The 23,796-nt window shown below is 38.7% G+C and overlaps 1 protein-coding gene across 1 annotated transcript; it reads right to left on the bottom strand.

Annotated features, from left to right (window-relative positions):
* Positions 1–20,581: 20,581 nt before the first annotated feature.
* On the bottom strand, positions 20,582–22,335 carry LOC127766876 (transcription factor CSA). Its single transcript, XM_052292043.1, has 2 exons — positions 21,945–22,335; positions 20,582–21,855 (listed from the first exon to the last, which is right to left on the bottom strand). Exons 1-2 carry the CDS (start codon positions 22,192–22,194, stop codon positions 21,095–21,097), a joined length of 1,011 nt encoding a protein of 336 aa, XP_052148003.1. The 5' UTR covers positions 22,195–22,335; the 3' UTR covers positions 20,582–21,094.
* Between the last annotated feature and the right edge of the window lie 1,461 nt (positions 22,336–23,796).

Below are 23,796 nucleotides of genomic sequence, written 5' to 3' on the forward strand. Positions count from 1 at the left end.
CCCCACCCTTTTTAGGCATAAGTCAGTCTGGCTGATTGCTTTGTGTAACAGAAACTCTTTTCCTGCTAATATATTGACGTGCAATCCTTTTACGCGTTCGCAAAAAATATTATCTAAAACTAGATGAGACACATACTAATACTACAAATCAAAATGAGTCCCATTTAATATTGGAGTAGGTAGCAACATTTTGGAACAAAGTTAGTCGTAGCTAGCTAGGTTCAAAGTGCATGACCGGAATAGACCGAAACTAGCTAGGTGTAGCATGTGTTAGTACCTCTTATATTTCCTATATTACTAGTAGTATATTTTAAGAGAAATAATTTTGATTCGACACGTCCTCTGAATTAATTTCCCTATCTACATACTATTAGTACTAATTTATTTGTACTTCATATAAAGGGGCATGTAGTTCCGTTATCACAAGTCATAACAGAATAAAAGCGACATGTATATATATATGCTCACACACGTCGACAGACATTTTAGCGTGCGACATGCCAAACTTTGCGTCGACACATGGGTGGTCAGAGCTGCCACCATTAATTATTCTTTCCCCTTCATTGCTTTAACTAATTAATTTAAGTACATGGCGCCGTCACATTATGCACATAACTATAATTATAATAATTAAGTAATATGTTGTCCTGTTTCCTTTTCTTAGGTCAAGGATTGCTGCGTTTAACTTGCTTGGCTAGCTAGTTTAGATAGCTCTATAGCTAGTGCTTGCTTCATCAGAGATAGATAAGCTTGTAAATATAATATATATATATATATATATATATATATATATATATATATATAGACAACATATCCTATGCACACAAGCCCTTACGTGTACACACATGCACACCAACTAAAAAATGTCACCAAAAAATCTACAAAAAAATCATACACATACTTTCAATTGTATTACACCTAGGGTTAAAATCTTAACGTCAAATTCATTATATTTTAGCCGTAACAAAAAAAACAAAAAATCTGACCGTTTTAAGGTTGTAATTTTGTCAGAATTTTATCTTTTTTGTTATTCTCTATGTAGAATGAATTTGAATATGCGACTTTGCATGCAGATGTAATAATATTAAAAGTACATGTATGAATTTTCCTAGAATTTTTTGTGAAAATTTTTAGTTGGTGTACACGGTGTGTACACGCGAGGGCCTGTGTGCATAGGATACACTCCCATATATATATATATATATATATATATATATATATATATATATATATATATATATATATATATATATATATATCTATATATATATATATATATATATATATATATATATATCTATATATATATATATATATATATATATATATATATATATATATATATAGAGGACACTCATATGGGGCACCATGGTGCCCGGGCACCATGGTATCTAATGCACAAAATCACTCAAATTTTTCAAAATTTTCAAATTGTGAGTATATACCTAGTTATAATAATTCGATTCATACCTATACCTATCAACAAAACAACTCAAATTTAACTTTATTTCACAATCCATGATTACATACCTAACTAATTATATGTATAGATGCTATATACCTAGAATCAAAATCTAACAAAAACAAGTTCAAATTCAGTTCAAACTTGCTTTGAACTGGTTAGTAAAGTAGTTAATATTAATACCTAAGTAATTGAAAAAGATTCATACACATTTGAATTGGGTATATACTTAATTTCAACAATGGAGCCCGGGTACCATGGAGCACCAAACAAATTTACTATATATATATATATATATATATAAAGGGAGCAGCTATTGATCATATAGGGCTTGTGATTAATATTTATTAATTTAGACATGGAGGTTAGATTGCTTGATAGCTATATGCATGCATGGGTCTCTCTGATGCATGCAAATATATACTAGTATTTATTTGAGCAAACTAAAGTTGTGTATGCGGTGATGCAAACTAGTTTAGCACACTTAGTTTTGTTGATTTTCCATCCAATGCAATCAATGACTTTTTAGGAAGGAGGCTGGTGGCATCTGATGGCGCAAACTCCATTATCTTTCTTTTTAATTACCGTCAGATGATCCTGTCAATTTGTTACTTAACATACTGGCAATTAGTTGGCTTTTGTCACCACTGCACCATGCATGAACTACTGATCACCTTTTTAAGACCAAAAAAAAAAGATCATTCAAGCATATAAAGAGGTCTGATCTGCATGACATGACATATATATGAACATTGCATACATATTTACGTTCGTATATACTCAATCTCTCTGTCCTTTAAAAAATTAATTTAGAAGAAAATGTGATCCCTTATGAGACAATATACCTGGACATGTTCCTTGAGGGAGTAGATGCTAGAGATGGTTCAGCGATCATGCATTGAAATGCACGCTGTCACTGGATTTGAGTGATTAGCTAGCTAGCCAATCCTCCGTCACTACATGCAGAATAGATATCATAGGATAACTAATTAATCTTTGCATATAGTATATTTATAAAGTCGGTTCATTAGTTCGTATAGCTCCTAGTGATCATAGTGTTCTAATCTTTTCATCAAAAAAATAGTGTTCTAATCTGAAAGGATTGGCAATTAACCAAATTGTCGGAAAGGCTCAACTTTTTCGTACGTGGAGCTTGTAATGTGACAACGCAACGGCATCACAAAACCGTACGAGATCATTATATATATGACAGCTATTTAATGGTTTTCTTTATATTCTTAAATTAAATATGCCGGTGTGTCCAATTAGCATGGATCGAGTTACATACGCATCGGTCCATAAAGGAAGAAGTTTTGTTTTAGCTTTATAAAAATGTTAGGGTATTATTGTTAAGAGTTTTAGTGTATTACTCCCTCCGTCCCTTAATATATAGTATTTTGACATTTTGCTTGTACTCTTATTCAAAAGAATTTGGAATTATTATTTATTTTTTTGATTTACTTTATTATCCAAAGTATTTTAAGCATAACTTTTCGTTTTTTATATTTGCACAAATTTTTTGAATAAGACGAGTGATCAAACAGTGCAAGCAAAAAATGTTAAAATCCCTTATATTAGGGGACGGATAGAGTAATTTTTAAGTACATGAATTGATCGAGTTTAGCTTAGAAAAAAAGTCAAAATGATTTATAATATAAAACAGAGATAGTACGTATATAATATATTGGATGAATAATGCTACATTGATCTGCAAAAGAATATGCAAATCTTACAGTTCAAGTTTCTTTTCCATCATTACCTGTAATTAAGAGTCTTTTCATGGCCTAAGCTATAATAAGCTAGCACCCCTGTTCTTATATATATGGCATCTTATGTTATGATAATTAAAACTTCTCCTGGTTAAATATTTAACATGTATCGGTTAAGTTTGTGATGAGTAGCTTGGTAAGTTTGGCAATATAATGTGTGAATAAAAAAAAAGTGCCTCTCTGAATTACAATATCGAGTCTAATTTACATTGATCTTAGCCTAACATGATCTCATCTTCTGCTATTCAGAATAGATCTACGGATCTGCTTGTGAATTTATTAAGCCATGATATTTGGAAGCGGTGGCGCTAGCTTGATCACGAAGTGGTCGCTGGTGTTCTATATGTTGACGTAGCGAAGCACCCTCTGGATGCCAATGACACTAGCTGGGAATAGCCATACGAATCCTAGTGCTTTAGATCGATAAAATGTTAGAGCTCCTCAGATTCAATTACTAACTCCGTGGAAATCCTTTGCTGAGTCCGATGATGCTCACACCAAAATATACGCTTAGCAACAAACCTTTGTTTTGTGCCGTTTCCGTGGAGGCAGCCGATGAGAATTAACGGCTTGTCGAGTAGAGTGCACGACAAATCAGACCCAAGGTAGCAGTCGTCGCGGTATTGTCGCAGCTCCCTGTCGACCTGCATTTTCTGTTGTTTGGTTACATCAGAAGGTTGCTTCTGTAGTTCAGTTAACCCTCCTTATCATAGGGATGGCTCTTTGCTTTCAGTTCTTATCTTTGGATATGTACTGGGGTTTATCCCCTAATCTGATATGTTCTTGCTTAATAAAGTTGTTTGTGTACATGTTCATAGAAAAAAAGGTTTTAGAGAATTTTGTCGAAGCTTCGGGCATCCCCTTTGCCTCTCTTTTGTTTACGGATTTGCTAAAAAATTTTCGCAAGTATTTTGCTCTCAAAACTTTCATATTTGTTAATCACCAGATTGCATCGAGATTTGTGCATGAGGGAAAAAACTGATAGAAAGAAATTTTCGTGCATGTCATACGTAAGATCTTCATACTAGCTAACCAAACCATAGTTGAATGCAAGTTTTATATAAGTTATATCGTAGTTGTAGTTACAGTATAGTTACAATGCAGTTATATAATGTAATTATATTTTAATCATACTATAGATATATGTGAAAGTTTTTTACTGAAATAACTTGTGGCAGTTCCCAATAGAATACTGATGTGGCTTGGGGGCTAATTAATTCTATTAGGATTATAGAAGTAGTTTTTACCGATCAGACATAACCTCTCTTAGTTTCCTTGATTAAGAAGAAACAATGGTTCTTATCTCCTCCAATCCATATCGGAGGTGGCTGATGCAATAAACCAACAGTTTTTACCCTGTACAGCACAAACTCCATCGATTTCATAATGTACGTACTCTGCTCCAACTTGTGCCCAAGCTCAGCCTATAGTTCTAATTAATAAGATAAAAAAATAGTGGTAAACGCACATACTGCGCAGTTGTTAAATGATGAATTACAGTTAGATAATCTTCTTAAAAAAACATTAAAAAAGAAGTAGAAAGCAGAAAATTTTACTTGGACTTGAATGGAATAACATTAGTTGGGTCTATTATTAGACTTTTGATGTGCTCTGCCCCTATCTGCATCAGTGCATCGGTTTTTCCTTATAATGACAGACGCTATGAACAAAAGGAATGCAAATTTAATCGAAATGATGCATGTGACACAACTAAAATCAAAGTTTGCCACGATGATCATTGATCGATATGCTTGTTGTTAGCTAGCTTTGTCATCTCCATCATTAGTCCTGTCGCCTAATATTGTAGATACAGTGTCTTAATTTCCGGCAACTTTGGTGGAATTAAGCCAATTAAGTAGGACCCAGAGGTACACATCGAATAAGTCTCTATCTTCCAAGTAACGAGACATGTCTAGTTAAGTCCTAACCTAATATATAGGATATATATCATCGCCTCTTATGGACTTGATGAGATAACCACTACCGTTGTGGGTCATGTGCTTAACACAATAGCTACCTAGCTAGCTTGATCTTTTAGATAACAGAGACGCGATATTTTTGGGCTGTGAGCATAGTATAGATGCAGAGGCAGATGTAATTTCATTACTTAATAAAATATATTCATTAATTAATATCTTATAATTCAGCGTTGAAATACATGCGTTGTTTAAAGTTCATTCCCAATAGCCATGCATGTACCATATAGACTATGAATTATTAAAAGAAAGAGTAAATTTTATAAAATTATATATTTTGACAAAACCATCGCAAAATTATATATTAAAGCCGCCGTGTATCACAAATTACATGTTTAACATTGAATCTACCAAACTACATATTTATATGCTGGTCTAATAAAATTATAAATTTAGCACATAATGTATTACAGCACTACAAATTTCATAGGTCCCATTCTTGCGTTATTATATGGATACATGTAACATGTAGCTTTTGACCAAAAAAATATATGTTGTATCTATATTTTTTGCGATATTATACCTTCAATTTATAGTTTTATGATAAATTCACCTAAATGCATTATATTTTTTGATAGTTTTATCGAAACATCGTTAGTTTTGTAAAATTTACGCAAAGACGGTGATTTACTGTTCCTTATTAACAATAAGGAGGTGTGCTGCAAAGTACTGCATGCACCTATGTATTACCAAATGTTAACACTAAAATTCGTAGATCGATTTTTATAAATGAACCTCCTAGCTAGTGTACTAATTACCACAAATTAACTAATACTAGCCAAAAAAAAAAGAAACATAGTGTATTTTATCCCTTCAGAGACTGTAAATAACTAAATAAACACTTTGCGAAGTTATGCGACAGAGAGTATATCCGTTATATATTCCGTTGAGTGTAAGGCCAAACAACCCCACTGTAACAGAAGGATGCTCTTGATTTGAAATAAAAATTAAATGTTTGGTTTGATGTGACTAGTTAGCATGTTTAGTTAACAACCAAACCTCATCTCAATATTATATTAGTGAACAACCAAATCATGATACTATGCCTAAGATCCTTGATGAAGACCCTTTGAATAACATACTAGGAAAAGGCATCAGCAGAAGTCACCTTTGCCGTTAACTAGCTAATCAGCACATAAAGCTTTGTAGCATAACGGAACAAAATGCAAAAGTGGCATATGTCACCCTAACTAAACAACACTTGGAGCTAGGACTAGGGCAGATTAGACCAATTAATTAGTCAGATTCAATTATTTTAATTTAGGCTATCTCCTTAGGTGATCGCTCGAGTACCCGTACATTAGTTAACCATAAACAACTAGGGTTTCTGCCAAACTTTCCCTTGACATCTGGTGATCGCACTCATATGGTTATGACCCTTTTTTTTAACCCAAGGGAGATCAGATTCTTGTAGCTGCTTTTTAATATATTTTTTAAATTTGCAGTTTTTGAGTACGTGGAGGTGATTGGATGAATGGGAGTTTTGGTGCGATATGGGGAATGGGATATTGAGGGGGAAACTCCCTCCTTTTCAATATATAGGTTAATTAGGGAAAGGAGTTGATCAGAGAGGATTCCTCCTTTATACATTACCTAAACAAATCTCAAAAATCGGTTTTTACTTACGATCTAGCCTCCATAATATCTAAACTCTCTATCGATTTTCACCATCTCTGCCTAATAGAAGATTGAGATTAAAAATCACATTCTCATATTAATATCACCATCAAATTCAATGTCCACCCATCGGCTGGGGCACGGCGGCAGCGAAATTAAGGGTACGTTACGCGCACCGGCTTCCCCGACGGAAGCAGGCCGTTTTGGTTAGCCAACGTATGGTATGGTAGTACTCCTCGCTCTCTGGCATGCAACAACTTATATATGATATACATGCAAGTTGCTTGTGTAACAACCAACGTACCCATGCATCCATTTTGCATGCATCCCCACAAGAAGCAACCTAACAACCTGGCTTCCCCTGCTCCAAAAGTTAGTCATTTTCCACACGCAAAAATGGTATTATGTTTCCTAGCTAGCTATACAAAACTTTTTTTTAGAATCTATTATACATACATGAAAGTAATATATTTCCTTCAGTTGCCTGAAAATGGTAAAAATAATTCAGTCAAATTTGGATGGCCAGGATATCAATCTTGAAGCAACCCTAGCTTATCCTTTCCTTCTTCCCCCAATTCTTCTTCCCCCAATTACTGATGCCGCCTTAGTTGCTTCGTCTCTCTCCCGTGACCGATTCCACTACCTCCTCCACTACCACTACTCGAAAAACCATGCTTACAAACCATCAACGGCACCGGCGAGGCCAGCCAGACTGGCCTCCTCCCCCACCTCCCTCTCAACTTCTCCCCCACTCCATTAGATTCGTGGCCGTCAATCCCCGCCTCCTAACCCCACGACCTTCATTGCCCCCCACCACCAACCCCGCTTTGTCTCCATCTCCATAACTTCAATGGCAGTCCCACAACCATGTCGCCCGCTGGTCTAGCCAGCCACTGCCTAAGGTCATCCCTCTAAACCCAAGGAAACCCTCACCTTACACTCTCCCCAACTCCTCCCCCTCCCCTTTACCGTCATCCTTAAAACCTAAATCGTTGGTCAACTATTGGTATCGGACCCATATGTCGTAGCTTACTTTGATCTCTGGATGCTCCCCTGGCTCGGGCACACATCACACAAAGATACGGATCGATTATATACATCTTGTACGTACATAAGCATCATGCATGCAGTGTACGCGGCTGGTCGGCCTGATCGATATCGTACATCATGATCTGCTTGTGAGACGTACTACGCCCTCAAATTGCAATCGCTTTCTGTTACTTTCTCGATTCTTTCGTCCTAAAATAATATTATTTTGGATCCTTTTGTATGACTTTTACAAAATAATTTATTTGTGAGTAGTCATTGTATTGGAGTTTGTAAATGTAGTGGATAAATGTATAGGGAGTGTATAAAGAGATAGATAATTATATTGGGATTTGATAAAATAAAGATCTTCTAGTCTTTTACTTGATTTGATAAATGTATAGGGAGTAGGACGGATGGAGTATATCCTTGATTTGCTTGGCCACCTAGTAGCAAGCTATAGCTTGCCAAACATTAATTAGACCCCTTTTTTTTCATCAATTCGTCGATTGGAATTTTAATTTGTTTCTGTACTGTTGCATGCACTTGTGAATTGATTTCTGACCCATCGTCTGAAGAGTACTATATATACTGCATGCGGTTCTGTAATTGCGAGCAGTACTGTTTCAATTAGATAAAAGTTCCAGTCTTTTGACTTGTCGAAATGGACGGCCGGACACAGTCTGACGGAGTACTTTGGCTGACTTAGATTAATAATAATGTACTCAGAGTACATTACACTATTGGACTTAATTACTACTCCTACTTCAATTGGGATTGGGATTGTACAATCAAAGGTGTTTTTATTATTATTCTGTGATGAAAAATTGGCATCAGAGATTATTGGTTTTGTTATTTGGAATTTATTCACGAAGTGGTTTTAGAGATGATTGGATTTACAGGTGAATCACAGGTACTGTCATTTTATGTGGCCGGTTAGACTGGGCTTTGGTAGCCGGTCAGACCGATAGTATATGCGCGGTCAGACCGGCGCAGCCCGCGGTCTGATCGGTCGACGCTGTGTCGGTTTCGGTTTCGGGTTGTTTGTTTGGATATCCATGATTATTTCATGATTATGACTTCTAGATGGATACTATACGTATGTAATACTATTGTTTGCTACTAATGAGTCAAGTTGGAGATAGCTTGGTCTCGGAATATGGTTTCTTTGTTTGTAATTCCATGTGTAGGTGACTCGATGTCTCGGAAGAGTATTTGCGGTGATGGACCGGGAGTCAGCTTGGTGATAAGACGACGCCCGTGGTGGTCAGAGATCATGCGGGATACTTAGGCTAGAGTTGATGCACGTGGTTGATGGAGATTCCATATGGCATACGATGGAGTTATTATGTGCGTATGGGATGTGGAGTTGAATTTGGAAGGAGTCCAAATTTGGTACGATTGGTTATGTAAAGTTTCTTTCTTGTACTAGAGGGTTTCCTAAGGTGTTTAGGACTCCTAGTATGAGTTTGGTTCGTGGCTTTAGGCTGTCTACCTCGGGTATAAATAGAGGGGGAGCGTGAGGCTTCCCGGTATCGCTTTTGAGAGCAATTGAGTTGAGTTTTTAGTTAGGGTTTCGAGTTTAGTCGAAATTTTTGTAAGGAGTGCTGTTGGTGCACTTTGTAAACACAGAGAGAAGTAATAAAGTCGTCATCTACTTTAAGAGTTCTTCGATTTGTGTTTCACCGGGTTTCGGCGGTCTAACCGGCGGTTAGACCGGCGGCATCGCGGCGGTCCAACCGGCGGGAGCACGACGGTCAGACCGGCGTTGGCGACAGGCGCGGCAGGCGACATCGGCAGTCAGACGATCTATACCGGTCAGACCGGCGGCATCCACTCGGTTCAACCGGCAGATCAATCTCGGTCAGACCGATCTCCGTCGAATTCGAGGGTAACTTGTATTTCCGCTAAAAGTTTTCGGTTTTTGGGTATACCAACCATTCACCCCCCTCCTCTGGTTGGCTTAGTTCTTGCTATTCGATCCTACATGGATCCCATGCAGTTTGAATAGGGACTGCAAGTTTAGCAGTCTTAGGTCTTCACAACCATCAGATCAAAGATTTCAATGGCTAGGATTTAGTAGCAGGACTGTTTGTTATCACTTGCTATAGTGTGCGCTACAGGATTCGTCTGCTACAGTAATCTGATGAACAGTACTTCTGTGTGATCTGAGCTCTTATTATTTGATCCAACAATGGTTGTATGACTGCTAAAGTTGCAGTCATACTAACAAGTGCAGGTGATCTCAATTCCTTCAATTGAAGCCCGTCCATGCATCCATATCCTTCCATTTTTCACTGAAGTTTCTGGTTTGTACAGCACATGTAGCAAACATACACAGGACACAAACAGTGTGTACAGCAGTACAGGTTCCAAATCAATTAACCAGCAGTCAAGAGCTATATATATACTACCTCTGTCTCAAAAAAAAAAAAAGACAAACCATGGGTTTTCGTGTCCAATATTTGACTGTCCGTCTTATATGAATTTTTTTATAATTAGTATTTTTATTGTTGTTAGATGATAAAACATGATTAATACTTTATGCGTGACTTGTCTTTTAAATTTTTTTCATAATTTTTTCAAATAAGACAGACGGTCAAACGTTGGACACGGAAACCCAGGGTTTGTTTTTTTGGGACGGAGGGAGTATATATAATCCATAGGTTTGATACTCTATTTAGAGCAGGTACAATAGCAGGCTATAAGCCAGCTATAAACATATTTTAAAGAGATAAAGGAAGAGAGAGAAGAGCAGCATGCTATAGATCTGTAGCCAGCTGTAGCACGGGCTTCAAAGATGTAATATGTGTATGACAGGTGGGATCAGATATTACTAGTATAGTAAGCAACTATTATATGAATTGGCTATTACATTGGCTATAGAAGATTTGAAGTTAATAGTGGGCTATACTATTAAACTTGCTCTTATGGCCACACGTTTACTGCTATACATTCACACGTGTGTGTGTGTCTGTATTACATGTGCCACGAATCATGTGCACACGGTCACACACAGATATCGATCAGAACGAACGAGAGAAGGGAAAGCGATCGTGCGATGATAAAAATCACTGCAAGATCAGATCAGTTTTGATATGTGGAAGTTGATGTAAAATAAAGCTGTTTTGGTTTGTGGTACACCACGCACACTGCATCAGCCGTACACAGTACTTCTGCATTATGGCTAGCTGTCCCTGTGCTGCTATGGCTCACATGAATGTGACTCAGAATCTCTCACATTTACTGCACGCACGCACGAATGCATGCATGCCAAACCCTGCAAGGACACACGTACCACACAGCTGCCGGCTTCAACGACGAGCCGACAACAAAAATTACCGCTGTCCTATATATACTTATTATTTAATTATTAACTAACTAATATGCTAGTTAACATGAAATAATTTAGTTAGAATTGAATAATTTACTCGGATCCTATATATAACCCCGGGAAGAAGAACATACGAACGCTACTGCACCCCGGGACATACACAAATTAACACTACGGTACTATCACATCTATGGTATTGCTAGCTACCAATGCAATGTAGGGTTCAGAGATATACTACATATATGATAGTGTAGTGGTAGGGGGGTTTGGATTTAACCCCAAAATTATATATTTAGTTCTCAACATGCTCACTATTTCTGTAAATTATCTAATAACCAAGTTTCTCCTTGGTTGTCCTCATTATTTTCGTGCAATACAACCTTCATAAAGGGAAGGACGATAAATAAATTGAGCTGCACATAGCCATATACATATGACTCATGCGTTTGTTTGGCAGCAACATTCATGCAACAAACGTACGCTGGCGAAAAGTACGTACCGCTCCCTCAGTAAACTTGACTCATGCATAAAAGTTAACTTATTTTAGAATAGACAGAGGGAGTAATATAATAAATTTAACTCTATCTTCTTACCTCTCTTGGTTTGTAAATTGATCGATTTTATTCCTTTAATACTCTTACCTACTATCGACCTACTCCCTCTGTTTTAAATAAATCAACTTTTTATCTTGATTCTGGAATAGCCTATGTTCAAATTCGTATATAAAAGATAATCTATGTTGGGCCAAAGAGAGTATTAATGATGATACTTTGTTCTTTTTTTCATTCACCTTGTTTTGAACACACCCTAGACTAAAACTGAAGTTATTTAGATATAGAGGGAATACTTTAGTTCTGAACACAGGAATATACTCCCTTCATCTACAAATATAGAGATTTTAAGTTTAAAATTTATCTATAAAATATAAGTAATTTTGGAGTACTAATTTTTTAGTCAATCCATCCAACTACTATATTTATTGCTTAGGTGGCTTCGTGTATCTCATTAGCAGGTGTGTGTATAGTTGATAGGTCTAGCATGCGTGTAGGGGTGTGTGTGGAGTGTGTGTGTGCGTGGTGGAGTGCGTTTGCACATATGTTCAGATACTATATCTTGTACTCAAAGTGAAGAGCTCTAAAAAAAACTACTATATTTATTGCTAGTTGCATTGTTATACGTGATCTTTCTTAATAAGTAAACCTTAGGGACATCAAAACAACTAACCTTAAATTCTGCTAAATAATCTACTACTCCTTTAATCCCCAAATGTAAACACCCAGTACTATCAAATTAGATATTTTATAGTATTACGAATCTAAACATATGATTCCTATCCACATTTTGTATAATTATAAAATGTCTAATCGATCTCGTAGTAGATTTTAAATTTTGGAACAGTGAGTAGAATCCAGATGAAATAAGCTCATAGATCACTCTTGGAGTTTGGAGAAGGTATAGACTCATCCTTAGCTTTGTCAGTGTCAGCTATATGCAAAGACACTTGGCCATCAGGGCCGTGCATGCATGCACGCCTGTCATTTTCCCAGCTTATTTTCTGCCAAGTCACCAGTTGACAGCTAGCTATCTTTAGCTAGCAAGAGCCATATATCTTCCAGCATAGTACAGGTGACCGAGTGAGTGAGAGTGAAGTGAACAACATCCGTGGCACAGTGTAGTGACCGTGAACAGTGGTTTTTTTCTCACTATTCACTGCATGACTCTGCATATGGTACACTTTGCAACCAATAGTTACTACTCCTACTACATGTTATTTGATGTTAAGCTATAGCTACAGAGAGGCAGCATCCAGCAAGCAGGTTAGGTAGAGATAGATACTCCCTCCGTCCCACGATATAAGGGATTTTCAGTTTTTGCTTACAACGTTTGACCACTCGTCTTATTCAATTTTTTTTTGCAAATATAAAAACCAAAAAATTATGCTTAAAGTACTGTAGATAATAAATTAAGTCACAAATAAAATAATTAATAATTTTAAAAAAATTTAAATAAGACGAGTGGTCAAACGTTGCAAGTAAAAACTCAAAATCCCTTATATTATGGGACAGAGGGAGTAGTACAGTAGATAGCTAGCTAGGGTTGTGTGGTGTATGTGTAGACGTGTGGTGCATGCCATGGCGCCTAATTAGGTTGAGACACATCTAGCAGTGGCTTTTTCTTTCATTGATGCCAAATGTGAGCATGGATGGTCAGTTGGTGGAGGAGAATCTTGAGAATGCTAGCTAGGAGTAACCTTTAGCAGTTTAGCTATAGAGCTCTTGGAATACCCCTATCTTTCTGGCTTTAATGCATGGCTAGCTTTGCATAGAGATATGCTTGCATTTGGGTCTACTAGTTTGGATGTGCTCTCGATCGTTACCATAAAAGGCCCCATCTAGACAACCCTCAAGGAGGTCTATTGATACCCTCCTATAATATTTTATAAGAGATAGTATTAAACATTATTGAAAAAATAGTAACAGAAAAGAAAACTTATCAAAAACAATACTAGGTTTCCTAAAATAAACCATCTATAGAAATATATTACTCCCTCCATTTTATAATATAAGGCACAACCATTTTTCTTAGATATTCCATAATATAAGGCGTGTATGCAAGCATGCAATTAACTATGACATCTTCTCTATTAAATTATTACTTTTTTTTAAATCATCCACTCTCATGTTATCTAATCACATTAGATGCATGCATTATAGTATTTATTAGGATGATTCAAACTACAATATAATAATAATTATTTCTTGGTCTTTGGGTTAAGGGTGGTTGTGCCTTATATATATTTTGGAATGGATGGAGTATTGATAACAATCAGTTTATGTCACTTTGGACATTGATGATGTTTTCTGTAGTAGTGACTCTCTTCATGCATGCAAACCAAGGGTCCCTCTCCACTCAACTAAGAAAAAAAATCAATGAAAACTAAAAATGCTACTATTGCCTCACAATTATATTGAGCTATAGCCTAGCTCATGTCAGCAACGCACGCTTTCTGTTTTCCAAACAAAGAAGAACCGGGGCCAACGAACCACTAGCTATAGCTAAGTTACCATGCCGTGTGACAAGACCACATAGAAGAGAATCCGATGCAAAGTGCATGCATGGATTGATAGATGAACGCAACAAACACGCACACACACACGCATCACACTCTGTTTGTTGCTGCTTGGGGTGGTAGTACGGTTTTGTGCTTGTTTTGGCTCCCCACCCGGGGTGAGAGATTTGTATCAAACCCAACTAACCAATAATCCATCCATCCATATATCGTTTTGGTTTTCTCTGAAACGTAGGATTGAAAAAATAGAGGCATAGAATTTTGATAGAAATTGAAGTATAAAATAGAGAATAGTAAAACATATAGAAAAAAATATACATGAATGACCATTTAATTAGACCGCGGGAATTGGATGAGAGAGATAAACTCATAGAAAGCTTTACATGAGATTGAACCTCATGTTAAAAATTCTCCAAAACCTATATATATTAAGACATTAGAAATTAAGTAGTTTTACAGTTCTTAAGGAGGTATGGTCGTATGGAAGGTCGTCGTACCATATTTCTTATTGTAAAATTATAGTATCTCTTGGTACCTTTAGTAATAGAAGGTACGAAAATTATACTAAAAATATAGTATCTTTTGGTACCTATCAAGAATTAAAAAAAAATTATATAGGAAAAAAATTCAATCCTTTGTTGCAAATAGTTATATAGGAGATTTTTTTTTCTCAAATAAAAGGGACCTTCATGACATGAAGGGATCGAATCCTCATCCTTCTGTTTCTTCTCCCCCATCACACACACACACACGCAAGGATGGTTTGTTAATTTGTTTGTTTGGTTTGTTGTTGTTGCTTCCCAGGAGGAGGAATTGTTGCAAGCAGCAAGGCCGGCCGTTGTGTGGATCGCGTGACATGGGGAAGGACGATACGCCTGCGTCATGCCCATCCATGCGTCCATCCGGACGACAGCTAACGAGCCTATACGGAGCCAAAACGGCATATTTACAAATAAAAAGTAATTTATAAATAAAACTTTTATATGCGTGTTTTTAGCGATATAAAAGCAAAAGCTGAAAAATAAACTTCGATGAAAAAAACTTAAAATCAACTCCAAATTTAAGATTGAAAATTTAAATTTTGGCTGATAAGTATAAGAAAAAAAAATAAGACCCTTAGTTAGTTCTTCATCCCATAATAAGTTTATTATTATATTTTTACCTCTTTCTGTTTATCTCAAAATAAATTTATATATTTTTAAACAATTATTGTATCGGGGTTTATTAAAGTAGAGGATATATATAGGGAAAGCAGATGAAGAGAGAAATTAATAATTACATTTAGATTTGATAAAATTAGAGTATATAGCTTTTTTTTAGTTTTGTATTAATATTACTCCCTCCATTCCAAATTGATCTACATATTTCATAGGTACAGCAAGACCAAGAAAAGCTAATAACTCTCTCATACTATATTTACTCTAGCAACAAACTCGATGCATGCACCATCCCACTATCTCCTAGCCAATAGCAAATCAAGATATTGCATGTGGGTTATAAATACTTATGTGCATGGATACATGCATCAATGTCCATTTACTCAAATGCACAAATAACAAATAGACTTAATGAATGAACACAAATACGTAGATCATTTAGAAATAACCTCACAAAAAACTATATGTAGATCAATTTGGAATGGAGGGAGTAATATGTAGTGTCATATGTATATGTGGGACGAGTGAAAAATAAGCTTATTTTGGAAACGGAGGTAGTAGCTAGTTAGCTGCTCCCCTCCCCCACACAGCCTGGCTGCCTCGCATTTGCTGGCATGCATCTCGCTCCCCGGGCGCCATACGCGTGAGGATCCGATCCCCTAACCGTCGACGATGTCATTGTTATTGTTCTAATTGTTTCCTTGTCACGTACACGCACGGTACGTTGTTCTTGTTGTTCCCTGCAAGCAGCAACGACGAACACGGCTGTTAGGGGTTTTAGGGAATGGGCCAATATAATTAATATCTTCATTTCTAGATATAATCATCGGTGTACATATAATATATAAGTATTTCTGATACACAAATTTTTATTGCATGGGGATGGAAAGCATTTTCAACCGATGAAGTGCTTAGGAGGGGAATCCATATGTAATTCAAAATGTGATCACTGATGTGATTATTGGAAGGGAATATATCCCCTTAATCTTTGCTAAATAACGTACGTACAGATACTTATATTTATGAACGGAGGGATAGAGCATATCTTTGATACTACAATTTGACTTTTGTTTTGTGTTTGAGCTTTTTACAATAATGGAGAAGGTACAAACTTACTTGGCGTAAATTCGGTTTTCTCAGTTTTCTAACATTTAATTTATTCATTCGAACCTCAGATAGTTGTCATAAATTTAGTTTCATCCATCGTCCACACTCACCTTAAAACAATTAGGTTGATTAACTTCAATCCTAGGTCTATTATCAATTGATTACTACAAATTAAGTTCGTTGAAGCACAGCATCGCGCCACGAATTGAGTGATTGATATAAACCCGATCAATGCATGCAAACATATGAAAACAACCTATGACAATTATTCTTTTTCTTAACCAAGCCTCTCTTGATCACCATAATCCTCATCCGGTCATAATATTAATTAATCCATGAATTGATCAGCACAACACGCGTCACCAACTGCTAACTAACTCGTTTCGTACGTGTGGATTAGACCTTGTCGTATATATATACCAGAATAGATAGAAATGATGCTTCAATTCCATCATTTCAACTGCCAAATATGCCTGTGCTTTGCATAATATATAGTACTTGAAGAATTGCAGGTGCCGACGATTAATTCAAGTCAACCAAATCTTTCAACAACTACCATGAAATGGACTGATCGATCATGTTGAGAAACCTAGAAAACGTTAACTATGCTTGGGATTAATTAAATCCCAATCTTTTAATTTTTTTTTTAATCCTGTGCGTGTGCTTTGAAGAGAGAATATCTGTACTTTGAATGGAATTAATTAACAATGTTGCATATGTCGAATGACTCATCAGCTGCCGTATAGCAACAAAGTAGCAGCACACTTGTTGCTACGTGCGTTCCATGTGACAGTTCCCAACTACCTCGATAGAATGTAAATTGCAAGATTCTCCTGTCAGCTTTGAAAACTACTTATATATATTAACCTTAGATTAATTAATCAAAGTTGAGCCAGTCCACAACTGAAATAACCACTTTCGGGGAAACCCCCAAGCTACCCTCTCTTCATTTCATTACGGCGGAAAAAAAATACATATACTGGTTATAGCGTAAATTTCATGGACAATTAACCTAAAAATACATATCAGTATCACTGTCGATTATCTCCTTAAAAAAAACGAGATTTGAATAGAGAAACATCCATCCAAACATTTTTTTTCAAAAGAAATTGTGAGCGTATTGAGAATTGAACACAGTACCTTAAGATTAAAATTGTATATCCCTTGTCAATGCACTATCAAGTGCATCTCCTATCGATTGTCTGCTGCCGACGAACCAAAGCAAATATATAAACCATATATATAACTATCACCGATCTAGCAGAGAAAATCGATCAAATGACATGGCAGCTAGCCAAAGCCCAAATGGTAGTACAAATTTATTGCAAGCAGAGAGAAGAGATGAAACGAGGCGATGTCAGCACTGCCAAGTTGTCCACGCGTGCATACATCGAAACATCATAGTCCACAGCTAATTTCCGTCGTCGGTGCACTCTGCACGGGGAGGTGGACTCATTGCTCCAAAAAAAATTTAAAATTTCCTGACATTGACGTCACATTTTTAACCTGTTGTAATCTCTCTTGTTTTTGTTTTTCCTTGTAGCAAGAAACAAGGTAAAAGATTTGCATTAGGTAAGGAGATATTCCTTGTGTAGAGAGGCATCCATTTGTATGATTTTATTCGTTTGTTGAAGGTTGAAATTTTTGTTACACCAAAGAGAGAATGTTGAAATTTGGAGGGGGTGAAACAAGATTTTATTTTTTTGACTTCTTTAACTAATGTGCAGTGATTCATGCAATATTTGGACATGTGATTTTTAGGTGCATGTGCCAAAATTGTAGTGGAAGCTTGATTAGATAGTAGTTAAATGTTAGTGGTGCCATGAAGTGCTAATGCGATTAATTAATTGAGATTGACTGGTTAAAAACATCTATCGGGTTGTCACCGTTATACTCTCTAAATGCAAGTTATTTTAGCGTTCGCAACTTTTTACTAAATTTAAGTTAGGTTAGCTACCGTTTTCTTCTTTGATTCTATAAACATGAGTCCTTTAGCCAAAAATATGAACTTTTGTTGCTATATAACCAATTTTGCCTTAGTTGGACATTTGTATAGTCACTTTTTTACCCTTCCGTTTCTGTTTGTCTTATCCAAATAAATATTAACCCCACCCCATCCCCCTTCCCAAATATATGACTGTTTTTTTCTAATATAACTAAACAAGAAGAGCAACATATTATTAGAAGCAATTGGTTAAGTAGGGTTTCTCTTACTGTTTCAGGAGGGGGTCATCGCTAGCCAGTGATGTCACGGTTATAATGGTAACCACATAAATTAAAACGGAGAGGTTACCGATAAAAATCGAGAGGGTTACAGTGTAACCAAAGAGGTAACCTCACGATATTGCAAGTCCTGTAATAACTGGCTGTAGCCTAACTTGATTACAACAACTGGTTACAGTAATCAAGAGCTGTGTTATTCAAAAGGGTCATAATTTCCTACTATGTAATTATAAGTTCTCTGCAGGATTTTATTCCAGAACCTATTTGTAGCCTTTTTCTCTTAACAACTTGATGTCTTTCTTATCAGAAAGATAAACCTCCAGGCACCTATTTAACTCACGTAAGCAAAACTATAAAAAAAAAAGTTAAAGCAAAAGCAGAGGCTACTCTGTTCCAAGCAGCACACATATAGCATGGCATAACTCCTGATGCCAGAATGATGCCTACCCTATTTAACCAAACAAACAAAAATCAGTACAACTACTGTGTCCGATGAAACAAGCAAGCCCTAACTAATTATAGTTCTGTTTTAAGCTCCAATAATTCTTCTCTTCAGGTAAACACCTTTGTAGTACTCACTTCGTCCCAAAATATAAGGGATTTTCGTTGGATGTGATATATTTTAGTACTATAAATCTGGATAAGCTTCATGTCCAGATTCATAGTATTAGGATGTGTCACATTCCACCTAAATCTGTAGGACGGTGGGATTTCTATTGTTGAAAAACAGAGTACAGGTAGGTGAAAACATCATAAATCAGGATATGAATGGAACATTTACATGCTGTTAGTTTTGCTGACAGTAACCATCTTTGACATGGCCGTTGAATATGACCCAGTTCATCAGATTAATCCCAATCGGACAAAACGGATTTAATTACTGTTCTACACACATAGTAAGTTCAGTTAACAGAAAAACCCAAACTTATCTTCAGATCAGTCATATGCAGAGTCAGCTAACTCAGGCATAATAAAAACTGGGGCCTGTTACCTTGGACCCTGACCCAGTCCCCAACTTACTCGCTTATTGAACTTGAACACGACTAACTCAAGCAGACCATCAGGCTGCTAATCTGAATCTATCAGCAGCCCAATTTTCAGGATTAACATATGTTCACATATGCTGACACATTCTGTAGATTCTCAACAGCAAGCACTCCAGTCAAACTGGACCAGTTTATTTTGTTTTTCCTACATCTGATGAAACTGATCAATGCGAGCCTGCAGCACGGTCGCTTCTTGGCAACCCCTGCTGCTGTTCATTCAGATTCAGACAATGGTTTACTACTGCATATCACGACCAGTGACCACTGAGCAAGGAGTAGCTCTGAACATTTTTTTGCTACAGAGAATGGTCGGCGAAGGAGACCCCAAATGCAGCAAATCAAGCTGGAATAGTAACAAACATCGTCATCGTCATCAACATCATCAGAGCTCGCACAAACACACACACACACACACACAAAGTTCAGTGACTTAACTAACCTGGAGCAAAAGCAGCAAAGCAAAGTCGCGGCGTTTCGCAACAGCAGTTTCGTTTGATAGTAGCTTGGAAGAGGACAAGATAAACCATCTAGAGAGGGTAGAGAGATAGAGATGTGAAAAGAAAAAAATTGATTGCTTCTTTTTTTTTGTTTTTTTTTCTTCATGGGTTTCTTCTTGTGGCTATCAAGAGGAGAAGGTTTAAGGAGAGAGGAAAATGACATATCTTGTTTTTAGGTGACTAAATGACCAATCTTCCTAGGTAGATAGATGGACGATGAACATGACATGAGCCGATTCGATGCCAAAACAAGAGCTATTCTTGTTGATGATCACTGCAACAAGAGAGATCGATCGATTTCAAGAACAGAGCAATGAAAATTTTTCTTCTTTTCTCTTTGGCGTCATGGACAATGAACACAAAGAGAGAGACAATGCGGCAATGCTTGATGTTGCTGATCCATCTGCGAGAGCAATGGATTAATTTGTTGTTCTTCTTCTTCTACTTGTTCATACAGAGGAGAGAGATAAAAAAAAGAAATCGATGAACAGAGGAGGCATGGCATGGCATGGAAGCTTGTTGATTTCCAAACGCACACACCATTACTAGTTTACTAGTACTACGTCTTCTTCTTATTGTTCTTCATCTGAATAATCTAAGCTAGCTTGCAGCAGAAGCAGCAGCAGAAAAAATTTGTTTGGTTGAGAACGCCATTGATGAGCTTCGAGCACGTCTTGTTCCTCCTCCTCCTCCTCGTCCTAGTCTTGTTCTTGGCTAACTCTAACCTTAGCTTGGTTTTGATCGCTTGATCTTGGCTGCTTCCTTCCTTCCTTCCTGTACACCACCACCACCGGAGGACGTCGCCGGTAATCATGTCGCGCCGACGCCGAGGAAGTCGAAGAAGGGGATGGTGTGGCTGTCGGTGGTGGCGTGGGCGCCGCCGCGCTGGTCGACGGCGCCGGGGGGCTCGCCGCGGCGCGCCGGGGCGGAGAAGGCGGAGCGCGCGCTCGGCGCGAACGTGGACGCCGCCGCGGGAGCCATGGCGTGCGGGGCGGCGGCGAAGTCGTAGCCTGCACCGGGGAAGAACGCCACCGTGTCAGCCGCCGCCGCGACGCGAGGCGCGCGGCACGCGGCGGTGGAAGAGGAAGAGGCGCGCGGCGTGCTCTGGTAGAAGCAGCAGGGGATGTTCGCCGCCGCCGCGGCGGCGGCGGCGGCCGCGGCGCTGCCGGAGCTGAGGGAGAGGTCGGTGGTGCAGGTGGAGGCCGACTCGTCGGACTCGGCGGCGCCGCTGTACCCGCTGTACTGCTGCGAGTACCGGTGGTGGTGGTGGTGGAGCGCGACGACGGGCTGCGGCGGCGGCGGCGGCGCGGGGGCGGGGGAGGCGGAGGAGGAGGAAGGCTTGCGGCGGCGGAAGGCGCCGGACTGCTCGCGGTGGCGGCGCGCCATGAGGACGTGCCAGTGGTTCTTGACGGCGTTGTCGGTGCGGCCGGGGAAGAGGCGGGCGATGAGCGCCCACTTGTTGCCGTACGCCCGGTGCGCCGCCATGAGCCGCTCCTCCTCCTCCTCCGTGAACGCCCTCCGGTTGATCCTCGGGTCCAGCTGGTTGAACCACCTCAGCCTGCAGCTCTTCCCTGCCATGCCATCCCATCACAAACACCTTCAATGCGCGTCGTTCTTGGGCATTGCACCCACCGCCATGGATGGGAGGAGGAGCTCTTACCTGATCTGCCGTCGAGCTTCTCGGCGATGAGGTTCCAGTTCTGGGGGCCGTACTGCGCGACGAGGTCCTTGAGCTTGGCGTCCTCCGCCGGCCGCCAGTGTCCCCTCGCGCAAAGCTTCCCCTGAACTCCTCCGCCATGGCCACCCTCCTCCGTCTCCTCCACCACCTCCTCCTCCTCCTCACCCACCGCCGCCGTCGCAGGCGGCGGCGGCGGATGGCCGAAGAAGCCACCCATCATCTCGTGAGCCATCCTCTCTGATCCACAGCAAGCTTCAAGAAATGCTGGAATGGATGGATGGATGGAGACCGACCTCGCGGTGGCCTATATAAGAGAAGAGAGGAGATGCAAGGAAAGAGACAGCTATAGCTTTGTTGGTGTTGTTGCTTCTGCAGCAGCTGCAGCGAACGGCAAAATGGGGTAGGGGGGGGGCTAATATAGGAATAAGAGAGGAGAGGGGGGCTTTGGCTTCGACTCTCCCAACCAACAAAAACAAAACAGAAATGCATAAATGCCACAGGCCTCCTTAAAAAAAAGTAGAGTTTTTTTTTATTGTTGAAAGAAAAAACAATCTTTGTGTATATCTCTATTTATGTCTATCTGTATTGTGCTTATCTCTCTCTCTCTCTCTCTCTGAACTGAATTGTTTTGGTTTGGTTAGGGTGGTTCTTCTTTTTGATCTTCATGTGAGAGGATTTGGTTTTTGTGTGGGGAGGGGTTTCACTTACTTTGAGGATGATGGCAAAAGGGTTGGAAAAGAGAGATGGTGTTGTTCCTGTCTTGTGTTCTTTTCATTTCTATCTCTCTGTTCTTCTCTTGGGGTGTTTTTATGAATCTTTTTTTTTTTTTGGGTTTCAGAGGCCGCTCGTGTGGGTTTGGGACTCCAACCCAACCACTATCAGGGGTGGAACTCTGTCCCTTGCAGCCTTGACAAACCCACCAGAACTCCCTTGTCCCTATGTGCACCCCCCACACCATCCTCACACCCAACATTTTCCTCATTGTGACCACACTAGACCACATTGCATCTATCATCATTCCAACTCCATCCATCACTCCTCCTCGTCTTGTTGTTAGCATCTCTATGTGGCCATGAATCTTAGTTTGAAGATCAAAGAAGATTTGTATAGTCAAGATTTGTACGGGTAAAACTAGCGCGAGGACCGGGGACCACTTATGCGCTTCGGTTAGGGCTAACCGGTTGAGCAAAAGTGTCGCTGGTTTTTGTTTGGAGAGAGTGTCACCGCTCGTTGATCATATTGGTTGTAGTTGGAAAGGTTGGAAAAATATCTGCATGTGTTTCTTAAATGTTTTCTTTTCTATTTGGATAAGTGAAACGGTCGATATTAATGCCAATTTTGTGCCGGATCCAGCCAAGGATAATCGTACGATGGTTACGTGATCTAAACAATAATACGGTAACGGTCGTGGCTTTGTCGTTTCATAGGCTTTCAATCGATTTTGTAATGTAGCCCTGAAGGTCAGCGTTGAATACGTACAAACAAAGACATTAATGCCCTTGAGTGGATAATATACTTTAAACAACTCGTATAGGTTAAAATTGCCACTGAATATGTTTCTTGATATTATGATTAGTTAGATAGGTGAAACAGTCCATATAATGCCAATTTAGTACTAGAGCTAGTCAAGGATAATCGTGCGACGGTTATGTGATCCAAACAATAATACGGTAACGGCTGCGGCTTTGTCGTTTGCTCGGCTTTTAGTCGATTCTGTAACGTACCCCCGAAGGTCAGCGTCGAGTACGAACAAACAAGATATTAATGCTCTTGAGCAGATAATATACTTTAAATAACTCGTAGGGGTTTCGATTGTAACTAAATGTGTCCCTTA

Source organism: Oryza glaberrima, chromosome 1, assembly GCF_000147395.1.
Source record: "Oryza glaberrima chromosome 1, OglaRS2, whole genome shotgun sequence".
Lineage (NCBI taxonomy): Eukaryota > Viridiplantae > Streptophyta > Magnoliopsida > Poales > Poaceae > Oryza > Oryza glaberrima.

Bases quoted from the DNA above. Each gene is read 5' to 3' on its own strand.
- LOC127766876 (XM_052292043.1), bottom strand. From the start codon at position 22,194: ATGGCTCACGAGATGATGGGTGGCTTCTTCGGCCATCCGCCGCCGCCG. The intron at 21,856-21,944 runs GTAAGAGCTCCT...ATGGCATGGCAG, and splicing joins GAAGCTCGACGGCAGATCAG to GGAAGAGCTGCAGGCTGAGG.